Source organism: Micromesistius poutassou (assembly GCF_964030765.1).
Source record: "Micromesistius poutassou genome assembly, chromosome: 17".
Taxonomy (NCBI): domain Eukaryota; kingdom Metazoa; phylum Chordata; class Actinopteri; order Gadiformes; family Gadidae; genus Micromesistius; species Micromesistius poutassou.
This window is the reverse complement of record NC_140287.1, coordinates 13658460-13675863: the sequence shown is the minus strand read 5'-3', so window position 1 is coordinate 13675863 and position 17404 is coordinate 13658460. Positions and strand designations below refer to the sequence as shown.

At 45.6% G+C, this 17404-nt stretch overlaps 1 protein-coding gene across 2 annotated transcripts in view; it reads left to right on the top strand.

Annotated features, from left to right (window-relative positions):
• Positions 1-17404, top strand: part of dync1h1 (dynein, cytoplasmic 1, heavy chain 1) — a 39844-nt gene that overhangs the window by 11553 nt on the left and 10887 nt on the right. The window contains exons 24-53 of one of the 2 annotated variants that reach the window (XM_084482380.1): positions 196-369; positions 714-1068; positions 1543-1737; positions 2204-2486; positions 2914-3014; positions 3297-3456; positions 3881-4121; positions 4350-4533; positions 4940-5152; positions 5531-5769; positions 6167-6323; positions 6754-6978; positions 7449-7679; positions 8340-8480; positions 8823-9056; positions 9377-9583; positions 9820-9941; positions 10163-10328; positions 10865-11028; positions 12356-12485; positions 12872-13005; positions 13117-13231; positions 13398-13559; positions 14007-14221; positions 14590-14794; positions 15025-15198; positions 15344-15463; positions 15625-15745; positions 16422-16617; positions 17142-17259. In XM_084482380.1, the coding sequence (XP_084338506.1) occupies positions 196-369; positions 714-1068; positions 1543-1737; positions 2204-2486; positions 2914-3014; positions 3297-3456; positions 3881-4121; positions 4350-4533; positions 4940-5152; positions 5531-5769; positions 6167-6323; positions 6754-6978; positions 7449-7679; positions 8340-8480; positions 8823-9056; positions 9377-9583; positions 9820-9941; positions 10163-10328; positions 10865-11028; positions 12356-12485; positions 12872-13005; positions 13117-13231; positions 13398-13559; positions 14007-14221; positions 14590-14794; positions 15025-15198; positions 15344-15463; positions 15625-15745; positions 16422-16617; positions 17142-17259 (5482 nt within the window). Of the gene's footprint in view, positions 1-195; positions 370-713; positions 1069-1542; positions 1738-2203; positions 2487-2913; positions 3015-3296; positions 3457-3880; positions 4122-4349; positions 4534-4939; positions 5153-5530; positions 5770-6166; positions 6324-6753; positions 6979-7448; positions 7680-8339; positions 8481-8822; positions 9057-9376; positions 9584-9819; positions 9942-10162; positions 10329-10864; positions 11029-12355; positions 12486-12871; positions 13006-13116; positions 13232-13397; positions 13560-14006; positions 14222-14589; positions 14795-15024; positions 15199-15343; positions 15464-15624; positions 15746-16044; positions 16241-16421; positions 16618-17141; positions 17260-17404 lie in introns of both variants that reach the window. The other variant, XM_084482379.1, reaches the window with a different exon arrangement.

Sequence of the window (17404 nt, the reverse complement as noted above, 5' to 3'; positions counted from 1 at the left end):
TGAGGAAGATACCCTATTTGGAAAGAAGCATCCACTAAATTACTAAATAATTAATTGTAAGACTTGGTCATTAGACCCACATTTCCCTTTTGGGATTAATATAGTCTTGTATCTTGTCTGGAGTAGGTATTGCACCACCAGAAAACCATGGCTAATGTTTCCACCTTCTGGTCGCTTTCTCTCTGTCCCTCCCAGCATCAGCACAGAGTTCCTGACCCTGATGAAGAAGGTGACCAAGTCTCCCCTGATCATGGACGTGCTGAACATCCAGGGGGTGCAGAGGTCCCTTGAGAGGCTTGCTGACCTACTGGGTAAAATCCAGAAGGCCCTGGGAGAATACCTGGAGCGAGAGCGCTCCTCCTTCCCCCGGTAGTTATTATTTTTTTTACCATTTTGAAATATGTCTAGAATTGTTTCAGATTTGTTTTATTCCAATAAACGGCAATGCACACAACATATTGAAACCATAATATACAAAATAAATATTTTTTACAGGACAATAATGAATGCTATACTGAAAAAGTGTAGAAAAATAAAACATTGCTCATACATCTTGAAGACATTAGAGATTCATTGTCATTATATTTATGGCTGTAAAAAAAAGTGTTTCAACTCGATTATATTACTTTGGAGAGCGTTTGACGCTAAAATCGAAATCACGAGAAAATGTGATTTATCGCAGAGCCCTATCTTACTCTACTCTCTGCCATTAGGTTCTACTTCGTGGGAGACGAGGACCTGCTGGAGATCATCGGCAACAGCAAGAACGTGGCTAAGCTGCAGAAGCACTTCAAGAAGATGTTCGCGGGCGTGTCCAGCATCCTGCTGAACGAGGACAACACGGAGGTGCTGGGCATCTGCTCCCGCGAGGGCGAGGAGATCAACTACAAGACGCCTGTCTCCATCACCAAGCACCCTAAGATCAACGAGTGGCTCACCCTGGTGGAGAAGGAGATGAGGGTGACCCTCGCCAAGCTGCTGGCCGAGTCCGTCACCGAGGTGACAGACTTTAACAAGGGCGACGCCGTGGACCTCACCCAGTACATCACCTGGATCGATCGCTACCAGGTGAGTTGGATATGAGAGTGTGGGATAGTAGGACTCCATGGATCTATTTAAGATTCCTTTGGCACTGACCCTGAAAACAAACGTGGTCTTGTGCGAGATGCATATGGAACACAACGAAAAGTTCATAACCTCTCTGAGGGAGGGAATCGTCTGTAGTAGTAATAATAATAATAATAATAATAATAATAATAATAATAATAATAATAATAATAATAATAATAATAATAATAATAATAATAATAATTATAATTAAAGTTAAAGTTTTTTATTTGATTCTGTGTTACAAAGTGCCTAATATGGCCAGATAAAGATCACATGGCGAATTAAATGCACAGAAAACTGACCTATATATTGGTGGGATAAAGGTGTGAAGAAGGAAAACAAGCAAAAAGACTGTGGAAAATGTGAGGAATACAAAACTGTGCAAACCAATGCCGTCTATTAAACTCATGTCTCCCTTCACTTCTCCCTCAGGCCCAGCTGGTGGTGCTGTCCACCCAGATCGCCTGGTCGGAGAACATCGAGTCAGCGCTGACCACGGTGGCGGCCGGCGGGGACATGTCTCCCATGCATATGGTGCAGAAGAACGTGGAGGCCACCCTGAACGTCCTGGCCGACACCGTGCTGATGGAGCAGCCCCCGCTGCGCAGGAGGAAACTGGAGCACCTGGTGCGTGAAGCTCTCTCTCTCGAACTCTAGGGTTAGGGCTCTCTCTCTAGGGTTAGGGCATGTGGTAAAATGCATTACAATAAGGGATTCTTAAAGTGCATGATACTTTACTGTACATGCATACCTTCCCATTTACAAACAAGTTGTTCCTTTTTTTCCCCATATCCTGATCATTTTGAGGGTATAATGCATCTTATGCAACAAATGCAAAAGGTTAATTATGACCCAGGCTATTAAAAGGTGACCTATTATAGGTCACCTTAGGTCTGGTGTGAGTGTGATTAGCCGTTACAAGCCGTTGTGAAAATCTGCCTCACAAGTGGGCGTGACCTAGATGTATGACTGCTAATCAGACTCTCACCTGGTGGTATAATATGTCACCTTTTTAAGTGTAGCTCTTCACCATTGAAGCTGATGATGACTACAAATCTGAACATGTCCTCTCATCCCCCCCTCCCCCCCCCAGATCACAGAGCTGGTCCACCAGCGCGACGTGACCCGGCGGCTGATCAAGAACAAGATCGACAACCCCAAGTCGTTTGAGTGGCTCAGCCAGATGCGCTTCTACTTCGACCCCAAGCAGACGGACGTGCTGCAGCAGCTGTCCATCCAGATGGCCAACGCCAAGTTCAACTACGGCTTCGAGTACCTGGGGGTCCAGGACAAGCTGGTGCAGACCCCGCTGACGGACCGCTGCTACCTCACCATGACCCAGGCTCTGGAGGCCCGCCTCGGAGGATCCCCCTTCGGTATGCACGGATGGGGGTGTGGGTGGGGGGGAAACGTCTGTGGGTTCACATTAGGATTGGAATACAATTCTTGGCTTACACGCTGGCATATTGTAATGGAATTATAGAGGATTTATTGGGTTTATATAACATTATTACGTTATTATTAAAAATCTATAAATATAAATAAAAAATATTCAGATATTCAGATTTATAGAGTTTATTGCAATTAAGTTATTATTTCTAAAATATATTTGTATAGTTCTGTGTGTATTACAATGTAGCTTAATATGTATGCCTGTTTATAATGTAAATCCACCTATTTTTGCCTTGCACATGATGACTCATTATTAGATATTTACTCAACCTACGGTGTACCAAGCTCTCTAGCCAGAGAGAGAGAGATTTGTTTCGGTGGCTCACTCTGTAAACACCTTCCCCTCCTCAGGTCCGGCTGGAACAGGAAAGACAGAGTCTGTGAAGGCTCTGGGCCACCAGCTGGGACGCTTCGTCCTGGTGTTCAACTGTGACGAGACCTTTGACTTCCAGGTGCGCTGTTGGTTTTTTCATTCTCATCGGACTGCATTACAGACCCTCTTTAATCAATAAAAATATACGTATGCTGTGCATTTCTATATGCACCTTTTTATTTTATGCATTATCTTGTATGCACTTTTTTTTATGTTTTACTTGAATGTATTCTAATCCCCATATTCCATTAATAAGTTGAGTAATTAATAATTATGAAGCAATTAATAATTGCAACATTTTCCTTTCTTGATCAATGAAGAAATCTTTCTCTAACTTTGTTTGGTTCTCTCTCGTCTGCAGGCCATGGGGCGTATCTTCGTGGGTCTGTGCCAGGTGGGCGCGTGGGGCTGCTTCGACGAGTTCAACCGGCTGGAGGAGAGGATGCTGTCGGCCGTGTCCCAGCAGGTCCAGTACATCCAGGTGGCCCTGAGGGAGCACAGCAACCCCAACAGGGACAGAAGTAAGTCTGCTTGTGTTGCTTAGAACCGATGATCTAGGCAGGAGGGCTTTTGGAAAGATACATACTATTTGCTTGTGGGAGGTGTTCCTTTTTAAAGTAAAACCTCAAGTAAAAAGTCTGAAGAGGATGTCTTTATACGGTCAGTTCTTCACAAAGAGATCATCTCGGAGGTTAAACCTTACAGGGAACCAGACAAAATAAAGCGTGTAAGAACTGATTTGATTTTTGCGTAATGCATTTGTGATTTACTTTCTATTGTTTCTTGACCTGAACTCTTTTGAGGTTATCCTCTTCAATATTTATTCAGATGATTTTGCTGAAATGAAAGGAAAATTAACTGATTCATGCATTGGTCCATTCACAAAACATGTCATTAAAAATAATTAACTCTCCCCCCTTACCCCCTTTTTTTTTTTTTTTTAAGGTGCACCAATCACCACTGAGCTGCTGAACAAGCAGGTGAAGGTGAGCCCCGACATGGCCATCTTCATCACCATGAACCCGGGCTACGCGGGCCGCTCCAACCTGCCCGACAACCTGAAGAAGCTGTTCCGCAGCCTGGCCATGACCAAGCCCGACCGGCAGCTCATCGCCCAGGTCATGCTCTACTCTCAGGGCTTCCGCACCGCAGAAACCCTGGCCAAGAAGATCGTGCCCTTCTTCAAGTACGTCTTATCGTTGTTGTTGTGTTTTTTTTATTTTTTATCAGGTCCATCAGAATTTCTTAGGGGTTAATTTTCATCCTTTGAAATCCATGGTAAAGGTTATTTGGTGTAAATGGATGTTTACATCTTAACAGATGATTAAATAAGGATGATTTAAAATGATTTATTTGGTACAGTGAAATTGTGTCCTGGACTCCTACTGACGTCCTGTTGTCTTCTGTTCTTCAGGCTGTGTGATGAGCAGCTGTCGTCCCAGAGTCACTACGACTTCGGCCTGCGAGCCCTGAAGAGCGTGCTGATCAGCGCGGGTAACGTGAAGCGCGAGCGCATCCAGCGCATCAAGAGGGAGAAGCGGGAGCGTGGAGAAAACGTAGACGAGAACGAGATCGCAGAGAACCTACCCGAGCAGGAGGTAGGAACATTCATGGATTTAACGTTTTTCAAGCTTTTTTTTTTTTAAAGTTTCCACTAAAATGGAAAAACGTACAACTGATAACATATTCTCCACTCTCCCTCTAAAGCTCAGAGGGAGAAGACTCATTATAAAATTATATGCATGACCATTATTCTCAGTTCCCTTTTCCTTCTACATAATAAACCTGTAGCGTCATACCGATTTCTAAAGGGTTCATCACATTCTGTCAACTGGTACATTAACCCTGCGTTGCTACAAGATGGGTTTAAAAAAAATCCACCTCAATCCCAATTTTAAGTTCAGAATTTAATGTGAAAATAATGAGTTTGTTCTCCCATGTGTTGTCTTAATATCTCCCTAACATCCTTCCCCCGTACGATTTGCCCTATTCTCCCCCCTCCAGATCCTGATCCAGAGTGTGTGTGAGACCATGGTCCCCAAGCTGGTGGCGGAGGACATCCCGCTGCTCTTCAGCCTGCTGTCGGACGTGTTCCCCGGGGTGCAGTACATGCGGGGGGAGATGACGGCCCTGAGGGAGGAGCTGAAGAAGGTGTGCGCTGAGATGTACCTCACCTACGGAGATGGAGACGACGTGGGCACCATGTGGGTGGAAAAGGTATGGATCTTTCTTTTCTTGCCATCTTCAAAAAAGTTTTGCAGTAAAAGTGCACAACAGTACGGATAATTAAAAAGACGAGAATCAAATGCTTTTTATTGTTATGCTATAAAGAAAATAAGAACAAGTTGCAAATATACCTGTATAACTTATTCAATGAAAATTAGGTGACTAATGCACAATATACTGTAAGGTCTTAAATATACAGTAATACAAGTATTGTAAATGTTGACAGGTGATGTTAATTCTGATTGACAACATAAGCTTTGTGTATGACTCTAAACACAATTGACCATATATGCTCCAGGTGTTCAAGAAAGCAGTCTACCTATGCATTGTCGAGTCTTCATCTAATGTGTCCTTCTCCGTCTCCCGCAGGTGTTGCAGCTGTACCAGATCACCCAGATCAACCACGGTCTGATGATGGTGGGGCCCTCAGGCAGTGGTAAGACCATGGCCTGGAGGGTGCTGCTCAAGGCCCTGGAGAGGCTGGAGGGCATGGAGGGTGTGGCCCACATCATCGACCCCAAGGCCATCAGCAAGGACCACCTGTACGGCACCTTGGACCCCAACACCCGCGAGTGGACGGACGGCCTGTTCACACACATCCTCAGGAAGTAAGCCACTGCAATTATCAACAAATGGTCGTTATTGTAGCATTAATAACTTGCAGTGGTTATTCTATATTTCAGGCATGTATTGAGTAGAAGTACTTCAAACTATCATTTTACTTTGACGGATTATTCTGGGTGCCTGATTTATATTTTGATGCCTAGAATGAGAATATATATAATAACTTTAGCATATGTTTTATTATATATACACTGTGTATTATTTTATATTGTTGCTTTTATTTGTTCAATATTCCTTTTATTCCATATTTACATTTCTAAACATTTGTATTTACTTTTGCCGTGTATGCTTATGGTTTGATGCACGCATCTCTCCCCATGAACTGTAATGCAGCATAACCCACCCGTAACCCCAAACCACTACCTCCCCATCTCCCTTCAGAATCATTGACAATGTGCGCGGGGAGCTGCAGAAGAGGCAGTGGATCATCTTCGACGGTGACGTGGACCCAGAGTGGGTGGAGAACCTCAACTCCGTGCTGGACGACAACAAGCTGCTGACGCTGCCCAACGGAGAGCGCCTCAGTCTGCCCCCCAATGTAAGCTGAGGAGGACAGTTGATCATAATGTTTTTTTTTTTTTTTTTATTGTTTGTATAATCCGGATTTTAATATTGACCAAAGTAATCGTGATTATGATTTTTTTTTCCATAATCAAGCAGCCCTACAGTCATCCCCATCATCGCCTAGCACTTTCAAGCCAATTTTAAATACACATCTGTTTCTTGCTGTTTTTTAATGGTTTGGTTACATCTGTGTATTGTCTTTGTTCATGTTCATTCATCACACAACTACTGTAGGTATGAACTGATGACTGATTCGTTACATGTGTCATGTTGGTAATCGGACAAGACCTGACTGCACCATAGTTGACCAATGGTGCTGTTGTGTGACTTATTTGTACAGCCTGATCTGGGACAACCTCCACCCTGGGCACTACTGACCTCCTCTCTCCTGCTCTCCCCTTCAGGTGCGCATCATGTTCGAGGTGCAGGACCTGAAGTACGCCACTCTGGCCACCGTGTCGCGCTGCGGTATGGTGTGGTTCAGCGAGGACGTGCTCAGCACAGACATGATCTTCAACCACTTCCTGGCGCGCCTCCGCAGCATCCCATTGGATGAGGGCGAGGATGAGATGGGACGCATGAGGAAGGGCACAGAGGATGAGGAGGAGACGGCCTCACCAATGCTGCAGGTTGGGAGTGCATCACTCTTCATCATGGTTCATCATGTAGTTACTCGTGGACAGAAAGATGGCATCCAACTCTTTAAGAAGTTTGCTAATCAGATCAACTCACCAAGACATGCCATCAAACATCTGGTCAGACACTTCCACTTATGAGGTCACCAGTAGATTTAATCTGAAATGGCTTGTGTTGGCTCATTTGTTTTACTGCTGGTGGTGAAATGGGGGGCCTTTTTTAAAGCGTGTGAAAATAATGTGTGTAATAATAATCACTAGCTTTTCATACCAAACCTGAAATGGTTCGTAGTGACACCTTGCTAAAGAGCAAAATATATGGGAAACAAGGCTTTGCATTATCATGATGCTCAAATGTCATGAAACCACTGGGCTGTTTGTTGAAGGAGACCATGAAATGCATATTACGATCCGGTCCTTTCCTCACTAATTCGACCCAATCTCCACCATTCTCCGTCCACCAGATCCAGAGGGACACAGCGACCGCCCTGCAGCCCTACTTCACCTCCACCGGGATGGTGATCAAGGCCCTGGAGCACGCCTCCAAGATGGAGCACATCATGGACTTCACGCGGCTGCGCTGCATGGGCTCCCTGTTCTCCATGCTGCACCAGGCCTGCCGCAACGTGGCCCTCTACAACAACAACCACCCCGACTTCCCCATGCCCAACGAGCAGCTGGAGAGATACATGCAGGTAGCGTAGACTGGAGAATTATGCTGGGTGCACATTCAGTGATTAGTAGTGGTGGATTTCATGATTTGTTTGAATGAATCAGTTTGTGGCGGTCAGTTCGACAAGAAGAGTCGTTGGTTCGTTTGTTTGTTCGTTCGCATTTCCGGTAGCGGTGAATCATGATTCTCAGTCACTGAGTCGGTCAGACTCGGCTCCTCCCTCGTTCTCATTCTCAAACGAATCACGATCATGCAATGGTGCAAACGGTCATCAATCAACACAACATTAACTAAGTTCCTTTTAGCTGAAGAGCGCTTCATGTTCGGAATCGGGATGTTGTTGCCCGGCTGGCTCTCGTGACTTCTCAGTCCTTGAGTCTTACCGCTAAACACAGTCAGTGAACGAACGGCGACTCGCGAGTCAGTGACTAGTGGGTGGAGCTGGGAGTCGAGTCTCGGCGAACAAACGATACGAACGAGACGAACTGAAATGGGGAATCAGGTCGGTTTGTTCATGTTAAAGAGTCGTTCGCGATTTAGAATCGGTGAGGCCACTAGTGTGTACCCAGCAACTGTGACTGTACTCTTTACAACTTACATTTTTTTCTATGCAACTTTATTCCTTTTATTTGTATCGTCGATAGCTGATATGTTGTTCTTTGTTCTGCTCTTGTCTCTACAGAGGTACCTGATCTACGCTGTGCTCTGGTCCTTCTCTGGCGACGGGCGTCTGAAGATCAGGGGGGAGCTGGGAGAGTACATCCGCCGCATCACCACCGTGCCCCTGCCCGCTGCCCCCAATGTGCCCATCATCGACTACGAGGTATGAAACGCCTTTTAAATGTGGTCTTTGTGACCAAAGTTATCATGTACGTCCATATAATCTATCTGGTGGTGTGTAACTATATTGTGTAAAAAAGGATGTACATATTGTGTATACATTTGTGTATTTTATCATCAAAGATTAAGTCATCTTTATGAAAATATTGAATATACATTATGGGTACTGATGGGTCTAAAATTATCAGAATAGAAACATATGGAAATCTAGTTCAATGAGGATTATTACAAACAAAAGTTAATCAAAGTGGGAAAGTCCTTTTTTTTTTTAGAAAACATTGTTTTCTAAGACCCAACCTCTCCCATCATTGTGCCTCCTCTCTAGGTGTGCATCTCAGGGGAGTGGCAGTCCTGGCAGGGCAAGGTCCCCCAGATCGAGGTGGAGACCCACAAGGTGGCCTCCCCAGACGTGGTGGTGCCCACCCTGGACACCGTGCGCCACGAGGCCCTGCTCTACACCTGGCTGGCCGAGCACAAGCCCCTGGTGCTGTGCGGACCCCCCGGCTCTGGAAAGACCATGACCCTGTTCAGCGCCCTCCGTGCCCTGCCTGACATGGAGGTGAGAAGGGTTGGGAAAGGGATGGATGGCTGGTTCTAGGGTCCCAGGCTAAACATGCCCAGGCTCACATGCTACACCAGAATGACACCAGAACTATGCATGTAGTCATCTGTGTAAATCTCTAGAGCAATGTAGAGATGGACGTTTTGGTTACAGTCTTTGTTCTGTGGATTCGTCTGTCTCAATATTTGTCACAATGTTTTTCCATGTCCCTCTTTCCCCATTTGCGTTGCTTCATTCTCTTTATTTTCTCTCTTTTCCCCTCTGTCTCTGTCTTTCTGTCGCTTTCTCCCACTTTCCCTCCCTTTTGTCTCACTCAGGTTGTGGGTCTGAACTTCTCCAGCGCCACCACCCCGGAGCTGCTGCTGAAGACCTTTGACCACTACTGTGAGTACCGCCGCACCCCCAACGGAGTGGTGCTCGCGCCCGTCCAGCTGGGCAAGTGGCTGGTGCTCTTCTGTGACGAGATCAATCTGCCCGACATGGACAAGTATGGCACGCAGAGGGTCATCTCCTTCCTCAGACAGGTGAGAACTGATGACCAGGCGGCAGCCACAGTTGCATATATTTCAGTCCTTTTGCTTAGGTTTAGGTTGAGCAAAATAAAGTGCTGCACTACTTAGTTTCTAAACCTTGGTTTTTAAATGTTTTTAAGCCGGACAGAGGGCTGATGAGGAAGCATAACAAGAAGGAGTTGGTGCATCTCACCATAGTAGCACTATAGCTAAACTTGTAAAATAATAATTATTTATTTTCTCCATAGATGGTAGAGCATGGAGGGTTCTATCGCACCTCTGACCAGACTTGGGTCAAACTGGAAAGAATCCAGTTCGTAGGAGCCTGTAACCCCCCCACGGACCCTGGCAGAAAGCCCCTCACACACAGGTACCAGTATCAAGACATTTTACCATCACAGAACAAGAGCACATCAGTAGAGCTTGAAAAATACTTGTAATTCTTAAGAAAATAAACATTTCTTCTATCGTTTTTCTGAGAATCGATAGAAATTTAGATTCACCATAATGCTTGATGGAAAATTGTAATGGGTGCTGGGGATGTCTTCATGACCGGTGTCACCGTTAAGGTCTTCCCCCTCTCTCCACTAGGTTCCTGCGCCACGTCCCCGTGGTGTACGTGGACTACCCGGGCCCCGCCTCCCTCACCCAGATCTACGGCACCTTCAACCGGGCCATGCTGCGTCTCATCCCGTCCCTCCGCACCTTCGCCGAGCCTCTGACCGCCGCCATGGTGGAGTTCTACACAATGTCTCAGGTAAGACCTGCCGTCCTTCAACGATCTGAAACATAGTGGGGGAAGATTATGAATACCAATGGTAACGTATCACTAGGGCTGTGCAAATGATCACATTTTTATCGTGATTTCGATATTTTTTTTTGGGGGGTCAAACGATCTCCAAACTAATCTAATCGAGATGAGTATTTATTTATTTATTTTTGCTCGATCCAGCTGTATGCATATTTGTATCATTTTCTATTTGAAAATTTTTTTCTAGGGGAAATTTCAAAGTTGTCAGTTCCAAAGTGTTTTTTTTTTTTTTTTTTGGAGAGAAATGCAGAATAAATGAATCATGTTTTCAAACTCAAATAATTGTTCGCAAATATGATTATTATTATTTTTTTCCATAATCAAGCAGCCCTACGTATGACACAATTGTACTTTAGTATATGCAATGTTTTTTTCTTCAATTCGAAGTAAGAAGTAAATCCCAACCAACCTCTACCAGTGGAGCTTGAGTGGACCGGTGACGGTTGAAAAGGATTCAATGCGTTTTATTTTTATTTTCGTAGGAGCGTTTCACCCAGGACACCCAGCCCCACTACATCTACTCCCCCAGAGAAATGACCCGCTGGGTGCGGGGTATCTTCGAGGCCCTGCGGCCCCTGGAGACCCTCCCTGTAGAGGGCCTGATCCGCATCTGGGCCCACGAAGCCCTGCGCCTCTTCCAGGACAGGTGAGGAGGGAGCATGGGGAACTGTGGTTACCAGTCTAATCCCATGAGAAACTATGGTGTTAATGCAGCAAAGACCAAAGTTACCAATAAGAATAGGTCAATATCAGAGGACACTATGTACAAAAAAAGAAACGGAATAGAATAAACCTGGATAAAATAAAATGGATATTTCAAGATTCAAAGGTTTATATTTGTCACATAGTCATACAGGATGTGCAGTGAAATGTTTGTGTGACATACTCTGTAGTTCTGTGCTTAAAATAGAAATAAAACAATAGAATATAAATATAATTAAAACTGCTCGCAGTGATGAACGGGACCTTGCACCGGCTTGCGACCGCGTCACGTGCCGTCGTAACATGTGGGCACATGTCAACGCACATGTTACGACGGCACGTGATGCGGCCGCAAGCCGGTGCAAGGTCCCGTTCATCACTGCGAGCAGTTTTAATTTTTAGCGAATTTATCTAATCTGTAGAAGAAGATTAGATAAATTCCCTAGGAGTTTGTTGAAATACAAGGCGAAAAAGTGAAAAAATTCCATTCCATGGACACGCCCTTCAACATACAGTCACAAATTTTATAGCCTTCGTTCAGCTCCATCTTATGACTGTACTGACAAATTGAAACAGATCCGATAAATTCCCTAGGAGGAGTTCGTTCAAATACAAGGCGAAAAAGTGAAAATTGCTGCCGAGAGTGAAAAAGAAAAAATGAAAATAGCAGACTTCCAGTGGGTTTTGGGGCATGGGTCCAAGAGGCTTTTCTGTAGGTATTGGCACGTTGTACGTGCCTACCGAGTTTCATACATATTGTTGAAACGTGGAGCAGGGGTTGCTTTTTAAAGATCCTGTAGGGGGCGCTACAAAGACAAATTTTTGGTATGTGAGCTACAGGCACCAGTCTACACGTGCCCTGTGAATTTCATATTCATAACTATTACGGTCTCCGCAGAGTGATTTTGAGCCTCTGGCGGCCATGTTGTTTTGCCAATGAACTTCATTTTACTTGAGCAGTTGGAACTTTGGTCCCCAACGGCCACTTAGTTGGTTCCGCTCAAATCAAACATTGCGTCTATGAACTGTGGCTATTTTAGTGACAGGCCACGCCCATTTCGATGGCAGATAACAATAACAATAAACCTTGCCGGTTTCGGCTCGGTCTCTAATAAAATAAAATAAAGTTTTAACAGAAATGAAGAATATTATAAATAGATATAAAGTGAAAACTGGATAAACAGGGAGATTTTGGTTAACAGAAATGACTTGTAAATATAATGACGGGACCATAGCAGGTGTTTCATGGATTAACGTGTTGTGTCTCCCAGACTGGTGGAGGATGAGGAGAGGCGATGGACCGATGAGAACATCGACATGGTGGCGCTCAAACACTTCCCCAACATCGACAAGGAGAAGGGCCTCAACCGACCCATCCTCTACAGCAACTGGCTGTCCAAGGTACACAGCTTGACAAAACTTTACCGTAATACTAGAGCTGTAGTATGGAACTGTATTGTTTTGACTCTTAACTCTTTCACTCTAATTATAATAACTCTTAAGTACTCTATAATAGGGCTATTGTAATTGGGGTAAATATGACTCATTGATGCACTGGTTTACCTGAACTTAATGTTCCTGCGTCCTTTGGCCCATTTTCATTATTATCACATATTAAACCACCCAAGACCCTACTTCTAGAACAGCACTGTATGGGTGTCATGGTTATTTTGTTATGGTAGTGTTGAGTCATAACGATTAGTATTCGGTTATGGTTGCATTGCGTTACAGTACTGAAAGTCCCAGTATTGTCTGCGCACTGACCCGTGTCCCTCCCCCGCCTACAGGACTACATCCCCGTGGAGCAGGAGGAGCTCCGGGACTACGTGAAGGCCCGTCTGAAGGTCTTCTACGAGGAGGAGCTGGACGTGCCGTTGGTGCTCTTCAACGAGGTGCTGGACCACGTCCTCCGCATCGACCGGTACGTCTCACCCCAGTCTCATCCCAGCTCCGCCACGCTTTACATTACGCCTCTAAAAGTCCTTTGTGCTATGGAGTTGAATGTAACCCTTTTCGTCCTGCACCCTTCCAGAATCTTCCGTCAGCCTCAGGGTCATCTCCTGCTGATCGGTGTGAGTGGTGCAGGAAAGACCACCCTGTCCCGGTTTGTAGCCTGGATGAATGGCCTGAGCGTCTACCAAATCAAGGTTTGTACAACGCAATATTTTAATTCTTAAGAATCCAAAAAAACTTTTCTGTTTGACTCTGTGATTCATATTCTGCAATGACGCATGTTTTCTTTTACGTAGCGTATTATGAATGGCCTTTATGTTTGAAGCTCTATTAACCAACATGCTGTTTATGTGTTTGTAGGTGCACAGGAAGTACACGGGCGAGGACTTCGACGAGGACCTGCGCACGGTGCTGCGGCGCTCGGGCTGCAAGAACGAGAAGATCGCCTTCATCATGGACGAGTCCAACGTGCTGGACTCTGGCTTCCTGGAGAGGATGAACACCCTGCTGGCCAACGGAGAGGTGACATGATGACTCTTATACCCTCTGCTCCCGGAGAGTGTGAAAGATTAAGCCTCAAAGGCTACATTGAAGTGCTCTTGTAAAATGTTTAAATTGTAGTTTGCTGGATGCTTGGTGTAAAATAATTGAGTTTCCTGTGAATTAGATAATGAAGACGTGAAGGATCGCGATATCCTCATCATAAATAATGTTTAATAAGAATTTTCTGGTAACAATGCTAGCATTGGCTATTGCTCTTTTTGCCAGGCAACAATAAGCCTTCAATGGCAATATCCTCAACAAAAACATGTCAGATATTGTCCCCTGTTTATTCTTCTTTAACGTATCGTCTTTATTTTTCTACTTCTTAAAAAATGTTATAGTCCTAACTAAATGCCCTCCAACCCCAATCGTTCCCAACACATCCATTCCCTGGTCCGTAACCCTGGTGTTCCCTGTGTCCCCCAGGTCCCCGGGCTGTTTGAGGGCGACGAGTACGCCACGCTGATGACCCAGTGCAAGGAGGGCGCCCAGAAGGAGGGCCACATGCTGGACACCCACGAGGAGCTGTACAAGTGGTTCACCAGCCAGGTGATCAGGAACCTGCACGTGGTCTTCACCATGAACCCCTCCTCTGAGGGGCTCAAGGATCGCGCCGCCACCTCCCCGGCGCTCTTCAACAGGTACACACCCCCACTAAAGGCCTCTATGTCTTTATACTCCACTTCCCAATATTGATGTATTTATGGCCTGTATCTCAGGAGGTAGAGCGGGTTGGCTGGTAACCGCAAGGTTGATGGTTCGATCCCCGGCTCCTCGTAGTTGAGTGTCAAGGTGTCCCTGAGCAAGGCACATAACCCTTATTGCTACAGACGAGCTGGCTGTCGCCTTGCATGGTTGACTCCGCCTTTCTTTGGTCCCCCTCTCTGGCGGCCTATGAATTGGGACATACGATGGCAATCGGGGAAATTCCCTGGAGTTTAGGGAGCACGGGTTGTTATGGACATAAAGCGATGAATGGTTCCCCCACTCACTGTCCGTTCCTCTTTAGATGCGTGCTTAACTGGTTCGGAGACTGGTCCACCGAGGCCCTGTACCAGGTGGGCAAGGAGTTCACCAGCAAGATGGACCTGGAGAAGCCCACCTGGAAGGTGCCGGACTACATGCCCATCATCTACGACAAGATGCCCCAACCACCCTCTCACCGCGAAGCCATCGTCAACGGCTGTGTGTTCGTGCACACAACCCTGCACCAGGTAGGTTCTGCCAACACGCAAGAAGAGATACCAGAGTACTAGCTTTCAGTTCCGTGTTAAAATAAACAAACAAAAAACAATTCAGTTGCCTACTACCTAGATTCGGGTACAGACTTTTGCCATCGAGACACACACTGCCAAACTGCTATCCTATTGTTTTTCCCTACAAAGCGTATACATTTTGAGTCATTCCGTAACGTGTCATTTTCTTTTCCTTTTTTTCTTTCAAGGCAAATAACCGCCTGGCGAAGCGTGGCGGGCGCACCATGGCCATCACCCCGCGCCACTACCTGGACTTCATCAACCACTACGCCAACCTGTTCAACGAGAAGCGCAGCGAGCTGGAGGAGCAGCAGATGCACCTCAACGTCGGCCTCCGCAAGATCAAGGAGACCGTCGACCAGGTAGAGTTCTCTCCCCTCCTCCACCCCACTATTTACTTTGAAATTAGACAGACAATGGATCGACATCCACCTACCCTACTTCCTGCAGCAAGGATCTTGGTGGTACTTTTTTGTGTCTCACAATGATTCCCGTCTCCCCCGATAGGTGGAGGAGCTCCGTCGTGACCTGAGGATCAAGAGCCAGGAGCTGGAGGTGAAGAACGCCGCTGCCAACGACAAGCTGAAGAAGATGGTCAAAGACCAGCAGGAGGCTGAGAAGAAGAAGGTAAACCGCCCTTTGAAGGAGCATTGGTTTTAACTTTAAGAGAAAGACTGGGTTTGTGCTTTGCCTACCTTGCTTTGATGCATGATTCTTTAAAGCTGGATGTCAGGCCCACATAGCCTAGCATCTAATTCAATTTTGTCTTGCTGCCGTGGTGATTCCAGGTGATGAGTCAGGAGATCCAGGAGTCTGTGTACAAGCAGCAGGAGGTGATCAAAGACAAGCAGCTGAGTGTCAAAGAGGATCTGGACCAAGTGGAGCCTGCTGTTATTGAGGCTCAAAATGGTATACATTATTATAATTCTTACTTTTCACTTATGGACCAGATAGATGGAGAGATATTGTATAGAGCTTCAATCCAGTCTAATATTTCTTTCTTTATGCAACATATAAACGATATTAATGAGTTTAGGGTAGTTCTATCAAAGGCTAACTTTCCACAAGCCAAAAGATTTCCCTGTCATAAAAAAAAAGATTAGTCTGTCACCTTCACTGCCCTTTTCCCTCGTCTTGCGCTCTCACTCACCTCCTTTTTCTCACTACCCTCCACCTCCTCCTTCCTCCTTAACTTAAACCCGTGTCAGCCGTTAAGTCCATTAAGAAGCAGCACCTGGTGGAGGTGCGCTCCATGGCCAACCCCCCTGCCGCCGTCAAGGTGGCTCTGGAGTCCATCTGCCTGCTGCTGGGGGAGAGCACCACGGACTGGAAGCAGATCCGCTCCATCATCATGAGGGAGAACTTTATCCCCACCATCGTCAACTTCAATGCCGATGAGATCAGGTAGACTGCAGGGCATCCGAAGCATTTGACTAAAAGAGTGTTATTCTCTCTTCCCCTGTCTTTCTTTCTCTCTGCTATATATCTATCTATCCCTCCATCCTACATCCATCCATCCATCCTCCCCTCTTCCATCCTACCACCACCACCACCACCCCCTGTGTCGCCCTTCACCGTGGCCCAGTGGTGAGCTCTATAAAGAGGCAGCACCTGGTAGAAGTGCGGGCTATGACCAACCCGCCAGCTGCGGTCAAGCTGGCGCTGGAGTCTATCTGCCTGCTGCTTGGCGAGGAGACCGGTGACTGGAAAAAGATCAGACAAGTTATAATCAGGGACAATTTCATCAGCAGCATAGTCAACTTCTCCTCGGAGGAGATGAGGTACCAACGTCGACGGGAGAACGCAAATGACGCCTCGCCGAGTTTATTCAGACAATGATCATTCTATAAATCATTCCCAGATGAGTTGATTATTGGTGTGATTTTTGTAAGTCTTGTTAAAAAAACAAACATATATATATATATATATATATATCATTGTGAAAGAGAAAGATGATATCTTGTCGAAATGAATCAAAAATAATTCTGATCCTAACTTTAGTGATTAACCTTTTCCTGGAATTAACTAAATGCATCTAGACCCCAACCTGTCAAATGGACAGTTGACTAGGAAGGTCAATTAGAAATCACAATCAATCTAAACCTCCATCAAACAACTATTCATTTAATATTTCAAACCCGCCCGCCTATTCTCCATCTTCTTCACATTTCTCCACACTTTCCCCCACCCTCGTGATCTTTTCACTCCATGTCAAATTATTTAAATACTGCACAAAAATTCTCTGTCGGTTCTTGATTTTCCCTTCAGATCTAAAACTAATGTATAAAATGTCCCCTGATTCTAGTGACTCTATCCGTGAAAAGATGAAGAAGAACTACATGTCAAACCCCAGCTACAACTACGAGCAGGTCAACCGAGCCTCTCTGGCCTGCGGACCCATGGTGAAATGGGCCATTGCTCAGGTAGGGAATCCCCTCACGAACACCAGTGGTCATTCGCACCAATAAGTTGGAATTTGGAACAGAGGTTCGCACACAATCTCACACCATTTTGATCATGATATGCATCCTGTATTCCAATTTGAACCATCATCTCACAGTGGCTTGA